The sequence below is a fragment of the Phalacrocorax carbo genome, chromosome 3, assembly GCF_963921805.1.
Source record: "Phalacrocorax carbo chromosome 3, bPhaCar2.1, whole genome shotgun sequence".
NCBI classification, from domain to species: domain Eukaryota; kingdom Metazoa; phylum Chordata; class Aves; order Suliformes; family Phalacrocoracidae; genus Phalacrocorax; species Phalacrocorax carbo.
In genome coordinates, this window is record NC_087515.1 from 16428914 (window position 1) to 16441703 (window position 12790).

A 12790-nucleotide genomic window follows, 5' to 3' on the forward strand; every position below is an offset into this window, starting at 1 on the left:
CCAGAATCTGCCTTCATCCGTCTCCCAAGCCTAACCCTATGCTGCTAAAATACATAATTTAATAAGGAGAAAATATGTTCAAAATGACCCCTGCAAAATTTTCTTTTGAAAACTAGCGAGTTTAGCATTCTGGCCTTTTTTGCTCTTCTAGCCTTTTCAAGGCATGTTCTTTATAATAGTCTGAATATATGAAGGGCTTGAGATGCTGTTTGTCAGCCATTAAAAACCCCAGCAACCCAAACCAGCTTCCCTTAACATCCTTAGAATAGCATCAAGCTTCTACACTGCATGAATTGCCCCCGGTGATCAAGACAACAGGAATTCAGTCTTGTGCCTTCACACACTAGTGGTCACTGTCTGTGTGATTTTGATGTCAGCAGCTGGTTTTAAACATGTTCTGTAGCTGTTTACCCTTGTAGCAAGAGATGGACAGTGAGGACCAGGCTGAGTGCTCAGCAGGACTGTCCAACCTGCTCCCCCTCCACAAACTCTTCCGTCATCGTCGTCTGGAGGTTTACAGGCGTGGCCTCTTGGCATGATTCAGGCAAGGAGCCCCAGTCGCTTAGTCTTCTGAAAAAAAAGGTCTTTCTTTCAGTCAGCAGCAATAGGGATGGCCATTGCCTTGGGAAAGGTTTCAGCTAATTGAAGTACCCTAAGTTAATCCATTAAAGGAACTGTACGGTACAGGTGCCTGAATACATTTAAATACATACTTGTTTGAATCAATTGGGTATATAAGGAAAAATGTTTGAGAAATAAGTCTATGTTTCCATTAACTAAAGGCATGCTGACATCAGAGTATAGGGAGAGCAATGCAAGAATCTAACTATAAAACAGATGTAGTACAGGAGCCTAAATATGAGATGAAAAATAATTAGCTTTTCACTTAATTTAGCAATTATTAAATTTATTGACATGAAAGGATAATAGGCATTCTCTTTTCTTTTTTTTTTCTAATTATAATTTAGCTAAAATCTATGCTGTATCCTATATGGCTCAATATTTGTCATGCACTTTTCAACATGCATTTATCATAGAATGCTTTGGGTTGGAAGGGACCTTTAGAGGTTATCTAGTCCAGCCCCCTGCAGTGAGCAGGGACATCTTCAACTAGACCAGGTTCCTCAGAGCCCTGTCCAGCCTGACCTTGAATGTTTCCAGGGACGGGGCATCTACCACCTCTCTGGGCAACCTGCTCCAGTGTTTTACCACCCTCACTCTAAAAAAACTTTCTTCCTTCTATCTACTCTAAATCTAACCTCTATTAGTTTAAAACCATTACCCCTTGTCCTATTGCAACAGGCCCTGATAAAAAGATGTAAATGCTAAAATGATTTCATTTATCTGGGTTACTGGTACTACACTAGTCTCTAATATTCCATTAGAGATGGTAGTTAATAGCCTTATTAAGTTACACTGCAGTAAAAGATATTTCCTTTTTGACAGATGACAGTACCAACAATACAGGTTCAGAGGAAAACAAAAAAATGTGAGTGTAGGAAGGTATTAGTATTCCCTCCCACCCCACCATGAACCTCAGGATTATGGAATGGCTGAGGGTGGATGGGGCCTCTGGCGACCACCTGGTCCAACCTCCTTCCTCAGAGCAGGGTCACCTAGATCAGGCTGGATGCTGTGTCCGGTCAGGTTTTGAGCACCTCCAAGGATGGAGCCCCCACAACCCCCCCATTAACATGTGCCAGTGTCAGGTCTCCCCTACAGTAAAAACATGTTTTCTTAATGTATAAATAGTATGTTATTAAATTATATTGTTATTCTCCCACATTTTTCTGAAGTCATACACCAGCAGTAATACATGCATTAATACTCATTCACACACATAGATAAAATTTTAACTAGGGACTAAGTTTTAAAGTTTGGTGATAAGAAACACAAATTAGGTTGATGCATGCAAACCTCGGGGGGGTGTGGGGTGTGCAGTTGCCCGGTTTCCTAAGGAAATAAGGCCCCCATAGTTTGTTCTGCAATAACTTCTGAACCTCTTGGTTTATTTTAATCAAATTTCACAAAGGTATCAAGGTCTTGAGCGCACATGATGGAGGTTTTGTGAAAACTGGCAGCTTAGTACTTGGCGTACACGTGTCACACGTGTGACACAGCGCACAGCGGTCGGTGTCCCTACTGAAGTAACCTTTAGCTGTGGCTGACCTCCCCTCTGCCTCAGGCCAGGCTGCTTTCTGGGGGGTGGCCGGGGGCCCACCTTGCTGTGCCTGTGGTTCAGGCTGCCCGGATTGAAGTCAGCTAGGCTGCGTTAGTTGCATGAGCTCAGCCGCAGCCCTGTGCTGTTATGCAGCATATTTGCTTAAGCATAGCACTGTACTTGTGGCTGTAAGACACGCTGTCAGTTCCACGTACACAAGTTTTGTCACACTCCGCGGTGTTCATCTTTGTGTTTTACCAACACCTGTTCTTGCTGTGCTAGCAAAGTGCTTGGTACTGGACCAGTTTGATTCTCCTCTTCTTCCTTTGCAACACATGCATCATGTGTGCCAGCTCTCATTTTGGGCAAATTAAGCCCCCCAAAATATCAGTGAAATGATGATGCTATGGGAACTGCATTGATACTAGAAAACAGATTGTGTGGTTAAATGTTACCAAAGGATTTATGTAAGAATTTCTGAGATATGTCTGCAGTGTTTTAAGAAAAATTGAGGTGAATTCAGAAAAGAAATTAATTGCTTATGAGCACGAGTGCTTCCAAAGAGGTGCGTGCTTAAGTTTCTGACACAGTTTTGAGATGGAGCCTTGATCGCGTGAGGGGACGAGACGTTCATCTCAATGTAATGCCAGATTTTCAAAATAACTGTTTCCACAGCATTATACAGCAACAGGGAGGAACCGAGATGGTCACAGTTGTCAAACTTGGCTCATAAGGTGTTAATCTTGAATTTCTGTCTCTTCATTAGTAGTCAACAAGCACATGGAGTTTGGAACAGCTGTGTTAATTTTAGGTTCATTTGAAGTAGAGCAGATGATTTTAAATGATGATTCTGGTAAATGTTGTAGGAAAGATTTGTAAAAGAGGCAGTTCCTCTAGATGAAATTTCTAATGCATAGTCAACATGCCAGGGAATTAAGTAATCCTTCATCTAAAAATGGAATAATGAAGGGAGGGAGGGACGCAATCCTAGAAACTGGCAAAAAGATATTGCACAAACTTTAGTTAATCCCTCTTATATAGTTATTGTCTGTGACTGTGCAAGTTTCTTCATGGACAGAGGTTTTAACAGCTCAAGCTTCTTTTAAAATAGTTTCAGAGGAGATGGCAGTGATGTTTGAGGGTTCATTAATTATTGCTCTTACTGGTGTTTGCACAGGCAGCTGAGATCATAAATGTCAGTCTGTCAATGTGATGGGTTCTTTATGAAAAGAAAAAAAAAAAAACCCGAGTGCCTCAAAAGCTGTCATCAAACCAGAGATTAAACAGATTCATCTCATTTTTGAAGCAAGCAGCAGCAGAGGAGGGCTCATCTTTCTCTTACTACTCTCCCATCTCTTCCTTCCTTTCTCCTTCCCTGTTAACATTTTCTCAGCCCACGTCTCTGCTGGGCTCCCCAAAATGCCATGTAAGACCCATCGTGATTATTAGCGAAGCCGTGTGCATGCAGCCTGCAGACTCCCCATGGCAGGAGAGTAAGAGAGTGGGATTCAGCTCTGACAGTTGTAACACCATTTATTTGGAAAATTTTGAGGGGAGAATGTGAGTAATGAAGACAAGAACAGTGACAGTAAGGAACAAATGTGAGTTTCCATCCAAGACGTAACATTATTTTTAAGAACGCTGCTCTGCTTGTTGTTTCCAGACAAGCCTCCAGTTTCAGTCTTGCTTAGTTGAATTACTTCGTTCTCTCATTTCAAACGGGAGTTTGACAGAGTCACCGCAATTAGAAAAATCTTCATGATCAGATGTAGGTTAGAAGAATCCTTATTTCTCAACTCCAAATTAAACCTGTGATGGGAGAGTGTCAATGGCAGTTACCTCAGCCAAGCAGTTTCTTTGTGAAATTTTGAGGATGTCTCATCTCCATTGTTTTTTATTCATTTTTATAGAAAAGTTTTTTATTATTTTTGACATCTGCAGGTAAAAGGAAAGGAGTCTTTTCCTTCCCCCCCCCCTCAGACCGGGTATTTATTGGTTTAGGTGTAATGCTAAAATGCAAGTTGAGCATGGAAAATGTTTCTGAAAAGAAAAGCAAGAAGTCTCGTTGCACACACTGTCCTTTGAGGAAAGCCACTGTCAGTCACTGGCTGAAAGAATCCTCTTCTCTGTAGCCATCTTTGATTGTTTAATAGTTCAGACTGAGAATTTACTCGTGAGTCTAGTTGCAGCACTTCACCCTGCTCCTGGGTTTGTCGTTTTTTGGGTTGGGTTTTTTTTTCTGCAATTGAGGTAGTAAAGCTATGCATGACAATTTCCGTTTGCTATCAGATCTCTGAAGTTTAATGTTGTAAGATTTCAGGTGCCAGAAGATGTATTTTGTGTCCCCTATTGCTTGCGTCAGTCTTGTGGAAGGCAACGTGGTCTGGAGAAATGCATGCGGGACTGAATCTAAAAGTTCTGATTTCTAATCTGTGCTCTCTCCTCACTCTTTGGACTTGCCCATGAGAAGATGTAAGCATGTGCACTGTTGGTCTGTTTTGTAATGAGTATTAGCTGGTGCTTTTGTGTTCACATGTTCAAGATGCTGTGCCGTCAGCGATCAGATAGCTGGTGCTGTCCCTGAGAGTCAGGCCAAGTCTACCTCGGTGTTAACACTGTTTAATTTATGGCAAAAAGATATGCATTTTTAAAAATGAGATACCTAAATTTTAATTTCTATCATCATACCCAACTGATGTTAATATTCAATTAGTCATTACCAATTAACAGGAAATGTATAATTAAATATTTTAATTATAGGACTACTAGCCAGACTTAGAGTAGCTATTTTTCTTATTAAGGCACATGGCTTCATTAACTGATTAGACGCTGGTTGGCTCATGCACATGAATCCCTTATTTGGACTTTGTTGCAAGCAGACCACTATGGTTTCCATTGGCTTAATTCAGAATGCCAGGTTCACTTCTGAGAAGCACCAGAATGCGTATGTTTCCAGAAGCAAAGATGTGTGGGAGGTAGCTATTTCAAAATAGCAGTGTATCTGATTCTCTGTGTAATAAATAAAGTACAAATCATATATTTCCTCATCTTTGGCAACAAGGTGGGCTGGAACAGATCTCTACTGAACCCCGAATCAGCCTGGTTACAGTACACAGGCTGCCTGTTGAAGGGTGCACCCTGCTGCATTCATGGCTAGGCTGCTCTTCTAGGCACTCCGGAAACAAGTGTCTGTGTGATAGGACTGTTGCCTTGGAGTATGAGTCAGGATCTCTGCAGTCTGTTGAGAGGATCTTTCTCTTGGATCATGTTCTGCAGAGGTTTAGTTTAAGACAGGACTAGATGCTCCATGACTGTATTCATTCATTATATGCTACTTTTCCTTGCCGAGGCTCCTGCACGGCCAGACATGCAGAGGTGGAGCACGTTACGTACTGAATGTTGGTTTAGGCCTAATGGATGTATTTTGTAAGGTGTAAATTGTAATCTACAACATTGATCAAAAAGAAGCCTGTATTGAGGCACACATCAGGTAAAGTTATTGCATCTTCATAAAAAGTTATCACGTGTATACTGTGCAGAAAGCAGCTCACTTTTCTATTAAATGTGAGATGAGGGGACTTTGTACTTATTGAAAAGCCAGGTGCATTTTCAGAATATCTTTAGAGCAGTATGACAGAGATAAAGGAGACCCAAGTGAGCTAAATTACATATTCGCAACGGCTGTAATATTGGAGTCTAACAACTGGAACAGCACTGTGAGACAAGGTCTGAAATACAGGTAGGAAAAGTGGGTTAGTATGTACTGCATGTGAGGAGCCAGGGAAAGTTAATAGAGCACACCCCGGAGGGGGAGGCTAGCAGGTATTCTTATTCCAACTTCATTAGATATTTGGTCAAGCAAAGGCATGATGTTGATAAGAAGTGGATCAGGTAAGATCACTGAAATAACAAGGATGTGGACAATGTTTTAGCCAAGGCAGTTATGTTTTCCTGACTAATCCAGGACAGCTAACACAAAGTAGACATGCTTTCCATAAGCATGGGACACTATGCAATGGAAACTTAAAGGTGAAAACATGTTCAGCAGGCTACTGTCCTGCCAAAAAGATATAGCCGTCTCTTTATTTATTGGATTAATGCCCTTTTAAAATGGACTAAACTGAACTAATGCTTCTTTTTTTCTTCCTTGATCACCATCTTGCACTAGAACACTGACTGATTGCAGAAATGGCTTTCAGCAGTTAATCTCCTTGCAACACTAGCACAAAGAACTTAAGTTTTAGTACAGTTTGGATTAAATTTATTTGCAGCTTCTATTAAAAAGAAGTACAGAACTGATTCCGCTATGCACAATTTGGGAAGGGAAATTGTCTTTTCTAGCATGACCTGACTCAGATTGCAGAGCAGCAGATCTGCTGAACTCCACTGCCTCCGACAGAGCACAGAAATAAGGCTTGTGCATCCCACATTCCAGACAGTAACATGCATTTCACGTGCTACTCTAGAGCCCTGGTCAACAGCCTTTCCATTGTAAAAGAGAAAAAAAGAGGAAAAGGGGAAAAAAATAAAAGAGGAACTACACTACCTGAAGTAACAGTTGCCTGAACTTTAACTACTTAAGATTTTCCACACACTATTTTCTTAAGCTGAAATTTATAAAGTTATTAATGCAAATAGTATTCTGACTAATTCTTTAAAAATGTCTGAGCACTTTGAATTTATAGCATGCATGTACAGTTTGGGCTCATTTTGTTTGGACTTGTATCATTGGTGTATACTAATTTACATTTAAATTGTTATCTATGTGGAAAGAGGGAAGCACGGTATGGTGCTTTCATGTACCGCCTTCAGTCATGAAAGATATAGTTTACATACTGTGCCTTAAAAATCTCCCTCCTGCCCAGGGAGGGAAATAGGTTGAACCCGTGTTCAGTAGTTTCTCATCAGCAGCCTACTTCAGTAAGTTTGTGCAGGGAGAATGAGGGAGGTGCACAGGAGAAACTAAACGAGATGACAGATGAAGGCTGCAATTGTTCAGGAGGGTGCGTACTCTGCGTGTAACTGTCTATGGCCCAGCCATGGCTGGAAGGAAGCTAATCGCTTCATTTTCTATTCAGTGTTGCCAGTAGAAGGGGTTCTTATAGGGAACAAAGATAATTCCTCCTTTACTTGATGCTCATTTTGATTGCTAAGAAAATGTGTATGCAGTAGAATGGGAAGTATCATGCTGCTTGGCAGTGATCCCAGCTGAAAGCAATATACCTTCAATCTCCCCAAAGGGATGCCTCAGAAGGAAGTTCTAATATTTTTCCTAAAATATTTATTGTGAATACAACAGATTCACAGTCGGAGAGTGAGGCTTCTCCTGTGAAACGGCCACGGCTACTGGATGACAGTAATGACAGGCCTGAAGAAACCAGTCGATCCAAACAGAAGAGTAGACGCCGATGCTTCCAGTGCCAAACAAAACTGGAGCTAGTACAGCAGGAATTGGGATCGTGTCGCTGTGGTGAGTACTGTTTGTCAGTAGTGTCCAGCTTTCTAACGCAGCTGTGCTCAGATCCGTATCAGAGCTGGAAACACAGAGAACACTTGCGTTTTGTGTATTTCAAAGATACTTTAAAGAGAAGCTATAGCTTCCACTGGTGGCAAAAAGTTATAATTAGTTCCTGCCTAATTTCCCATTTAAAACTTTGGCCTTGATGTACCGCCTTGTCTCAAGAGATCTTAGATGTTAATGAATTTAGCTTCAGAAGTCCCTGTAAGGCGGGAGAGTGCTGTACCCACTTGACAGGAGAAGAAACACAAAGCGCATCAGTAAATATGCAAAGATGACAAGGTTTTTACAGAACTCAAAGGAACATAGGTCAGCATCTACATTCTGCATTTTATAATTACATTATTATTAAAAAGTTGAAACCGAAAAAACCTTTACCTGAAAATGTTTTCATTCTCACAGTTAGCTGTTCAGGAGGAAGACTTGTTCACCAGTCAGTTAAAATCATCCAACCTGGTGCTTCTGAAGCTGATGGCACTGTTCAGCTAATTGAACTGAGGGTGATAATCTCATGCGGACACCTAATTTGGGGTTTCATGTTGCATGCAAATAATCTTTCTGAAATAATAATTAATGTAACTAGATTTCAGAGGAGATGCTCTCTCCTTCATGGAACAATTGTGCTCATAACTGGTTTAAATGTGCTCATGAGACACAGTGATAATGTACACGGTATTTTTACCTGCTAATTATTTTTTCATATAATCATGTATTGAAAGCTTACGCTTGCGCTCTCAGACCATGCTTGTATTGATATGTTTGGAGAAGTTTGTTGAGTTATTTTATTGTGTCTCAGCAGGGGGATAATTTCCAAAGGATTTTCATAGGCAATAGGTGCAATTCACATTGCACCTGTGAAATGCAGAACCTTGTTTTCTGGCTAGAAGGCATGTCCTTCTGAGCAGCCCTGGGGAGAGAAAGGATTGGCTAGTTACAAGACCAAGTTAATGAATTCTATATTGAATACCTAACATGAAGTGAACAAAAGTGATAGAAAGCTGCAAAGATTCCATGTTATCCTTTGTTATTTTCTTCAGCATCTGTCTGTCTTCAACCCTTAGCGATTAGTGTTGCGTTGTGCTCTTTTGGACTTGAGACAGGCTTTGTTTCAGATATCGGAGCACTGCCATAGAACTAACGCGCGTTATCTGTAAAGCACCAAACATGGAATCAGAAGCTGTAATGTTGAAGTTCTTGTTATGGAAATCATGTGTCTGGATACTGTGAAGCATCCAGTGAGATTTTTATCAAACTGAAGAAATTCAGCACTATCAATGACACAGTTTGGTCTGGCTCTTTCTGCTCAGCATGGTAGAGGCAGGAGTTTCTGCCTTGGTCTGCTGCTGTCACATATCAAATGACTTAGGCTGCTCACAGGTACCTGACTGAAATAGAAGAATCCTCCCTAATATTTGGAGCAAGGGAGTTTTACAAGTTAGGGGAGAGCTAGAGAAAAGAGGACTTAAGGATTATGTTACATCATTGATCTTCCCTGTGTTCTGCAAAACTGGAGCTATGTAAGAGCAATGAAGTTGAAAGTAACTTTTTAAAAGTCCTTCCATTGATCAGTAACGTTTTTAAAATCATAAGACCTGCCTTTTTTTTTGTAAACTGGATGACACGTATGTCTAGTTGGTTCCTCTCAAGTTTTCTTGAAGTAGTTCCATAATTCAACATCGTTGCAATATAAATGTTGTAGGAATTATTCTTTAAATTGTTTCTACTGCATATATACAGCTTTATGGAAATAAGTCTGCTAAAGTTCATGAAATGTGTTAGTAAAACACAAATATGAACCACAAAATTCTGAGTTCCTCAGCAATAAGTAAGGAAATGAAAATTTCCATTCCTATGTTACGTATTACATCCTATGTAGTTTAAAGGACATGTGATAAACATTTAGACTCCTGCCTCCCACTTCTCTCATTAAATGTGTGGAATATATTTCCGTGTTTACAGCACAGCTGAAAAGACTGGAGGTCTTTAGCTGTGCAGCTATCATGTTTCATTGATACTGTATTCGGTATTTGTGTGTTACCTGTAACAAAACGCCCTCATGTGATGTGAAAGTAGGCATACCCTGCACTACGTACTTTTAATAGTAATATTAATAAGAAGCAAACAAAACCCCACCACTGAGCAACATAGGTCATCTCAGCTTCACATCACCTACACTCCTTCACCAATCCTTACCAGTGTGTAACTTTTATTTTTAAAGAAGCTGCCTTAGAAACCATTCTCACTAACCTTGCCCTACTATCTAAAAGTAGGTTGCTTAAGGTCGTGACTGACAAGCAAGATCAAAAACCCTGGGGAAGGGGTGATGGGAAACGGGACAGAATAAATATGTTAAAATTCTTGTTCACTTGAAATGTATTCTAAATCCAGGTGTGATGAGGTTATCCTTTTAGTCATAATGTGAAGCACAGGTAATGATGTGTGTTTCACTGGCAGTGTTGGAAGTATAATCAACTGGTGTAAAATAAGCATGTGTGTTCTTCGAAGGTAATGGTCAAGGTAGAACATTGTTTGATCAGCACTCTGGATGACTGCTGTTAAATTCTTGGCATCTTAATCCTTAACTGAAGCAATAGGAAAAAACATGGGAAAGCCTTAACATTAAACGTTAAAAGCAATTCCGATGGTCAGAATCAATAAAAAGGCAGACACAATCTTTAGAAGGACAAATGTGTGTGTTTGCTTGGATGTAAGGGAAAAGATTAACCACATAAATATTATGTTGTTCCAAATCTGTGTCTGAAACACCGTTGTTAACTCTTTAAGACTGCACAGAATAGCAATTTTGTTTGCTGTCACCCATCTTTTTGTCCTAATATTAAAAGTACTGGAAATCCTCTCCTTTGCTGATGTGTCCTGGTGACTATTCCAGTGAGATTTTTAGTGAGACGTAGTGGAAAGAAAACTCTATGCACACTGGACAGTGTTTTAAAATACCTGCAGATGTTAATCCAGCATAACTGGCACTAGTCCAACGGGGCACAACCCTTTTAAGAATGGGACAGAGAGTGAGCAGCTGCTTCAAGCCAAATGCAGAGATGTTTGAGAAACTGCTGTATTGGCTCTGTCTCCTGTAAGACCTGGCCAGAGAGAGGTGATGCTGCCGAGCTCGTTCCCTTGACACTACAAGGAATTTTAGTCAGATTTGACAGTGCTGCAGGGCTTTGCCATAAAGCAAAATATTTCACTGCTAAGGAGGGAGTTCCAGTAAGGGTTCTTCAAATTCAAACACAATATTTTTCAGCTGTAGAAAGATTTGTTTGTTTTCATACACGCTTACACGCAAGCTTACACTCAAAATCTTTTTTCATTCTGCGTCTACTCTGTACAAGTTATTAACTGCTGACAAGAGATTCACATCTCATAAATAATACTTAAGAGCCATTGCTATATAAATTGAATATGTTATGAATTGTGATGGGTCTTTTTGTAGCGTTCTGTGCCTGGAGCAGGAAGAACAGAGGATGTAATTTTCATTAATTTCTAATGAGGTGCCAATTAAAGGCAAGGAAGGAACTCAGAAGGGAAGAGTCACAGAGCTCCCCAGAATCCTGTACCCTGGGGCTGTCAAATGAGCGTGCTGCCAAGCCTCCTCTGAAAGTTCCAGTAAATTACAAACTCATCCACAGCGCACACAGACAAATTCGGCTTCCCTTTGATCTTCAAAAGAGCAATTTGTAAGACGAGTTCTGAGCCTTTTCACATGGCGAACTGGGAGAAGTGATAGGAATGGTTAATTGCTGATGCACTTTGCAAGTTTCAGTGAGAAAGAAAAATTTGAAAACAAATTCTCATTTTGTGCCTCTCTGACTGGATAACCTTTAAATCAACACTTCCAGAACAAAACCAGCTTCCTAGGAAAGGTTTCTAGATGACAGCTACTCTAGGCATGTTTTCCAGACAGCGATGGTCTCTGGTTTTAGGTGGGCTTTTCAATAGTTTACTATTTTATGATGGATAACGATTGTATTGAAATAATGTATTTATTTAATATCAGATTTAGTAGGCAGTTATATCATCAAGGTGATAAGCAGGGGGTTACCACAGACTTGCTCTAAAACTAGGGGCAGCAAATTTGTAAGTTAAAGTAACTACATAACACAGAGTTCTGGAAATGTATTTTTAGAAGAAGACAGGTTCATTATTTGCAAATTACACTACAAATTTATGGGCCTTGTCTTAATTACTTGACAGGATGTATATATCACTACTAAATAAAGTTGTGTACATTTTTAAAAGATATTGAGCTGTAAAGCCATAGAAATTATTTGCACAGAAAGCATAGCTTAATTTTACAGTAGAGGTTTAATATTTTAAAGCAAAAAGTAGTTCTAGTATCACTTGTTGTGCAAAACCAACACACAGAAATCTGTAGTGGTCTTTAATATTAGTTGGAATTGCGTAAGTCAGACAAAGATATTCTAGATGATCAGTTAAGGGATTTCACATCTGTCATGTTAGATCCAGTCCTAGTCAGCAGTTAAATTCGTACAGTGCGCCAGCTCTTCAGCAGCTTTTGTGTAGAATGGTTTGCTGTCTGTGGGCCACATCCTAACAGACACGTTTGTAGCTCAGGCTCCACCTGCACAGAACTATTGGCAATCAATGGGGTGGCCAAGATAATGGCCCCTGGAACGTAAGCCTGGCTTTAGCTTCCAGTCACAGTGCCATAGATGTTGCCGATTTGTTTGTGCGCTCCCCAGGTAGGAATCTCAAGGTTTTCGTGTTCTTTGGCCAGAGTGGATGCTTAATAGGATGGGAAGATGTTGAAACCTTTCAGATTGATCACACTGTATTAAAAAATAACTGCTCATTTGTGGTGCAATCTGATGAAACAGTTGTTAGCAGTATTTCTTGCCTTTGTGAACAGAAAATATTTTCATGGAGTTTTACTGGCCTAGGTTATGTTGTAACAAGTTATAATTTCCCAGAATGAGGTCACACCTGAACAGTTATATATTCTTTGCTGCTTTTGATGGAGACTCTGCAGTAAGTGTTAACCTTGGGCATGGATGAAGGCAAAACGTGTTGTTTTGCAGTTTTTACTTGAGATGTTGGCAAGTACTGATGTCTGTTGCTTGATTTGAAGGGAT

At 40.2% G+C, this 12790-nt stretch overlaps 1 protein-coding gene across 2 annotated transcripts in view; it reads left to right on the plus strand.

Annotated features, from left to right (window-relative positions):
* ZFAND3 (zinc finger AN1-type containing 3) overlaps positions 1-12790 on the plus strand; it is a 141080-nt gene that overhangs the window by 110482 nt on the left and 17808 nt on the right. For both annotated transcript variants that reach the window (XM_064446013.1, XM_064446014.1), the window contains exon 6: positions 7461-7631. In XM_064446013.1, the coding sequence (XP_064302083.1) occupies positions 7461-7631 (171 nt within the window). The remainder of the gene's footprint in view (positions 1-7460; positions 7632-12790) is intronic.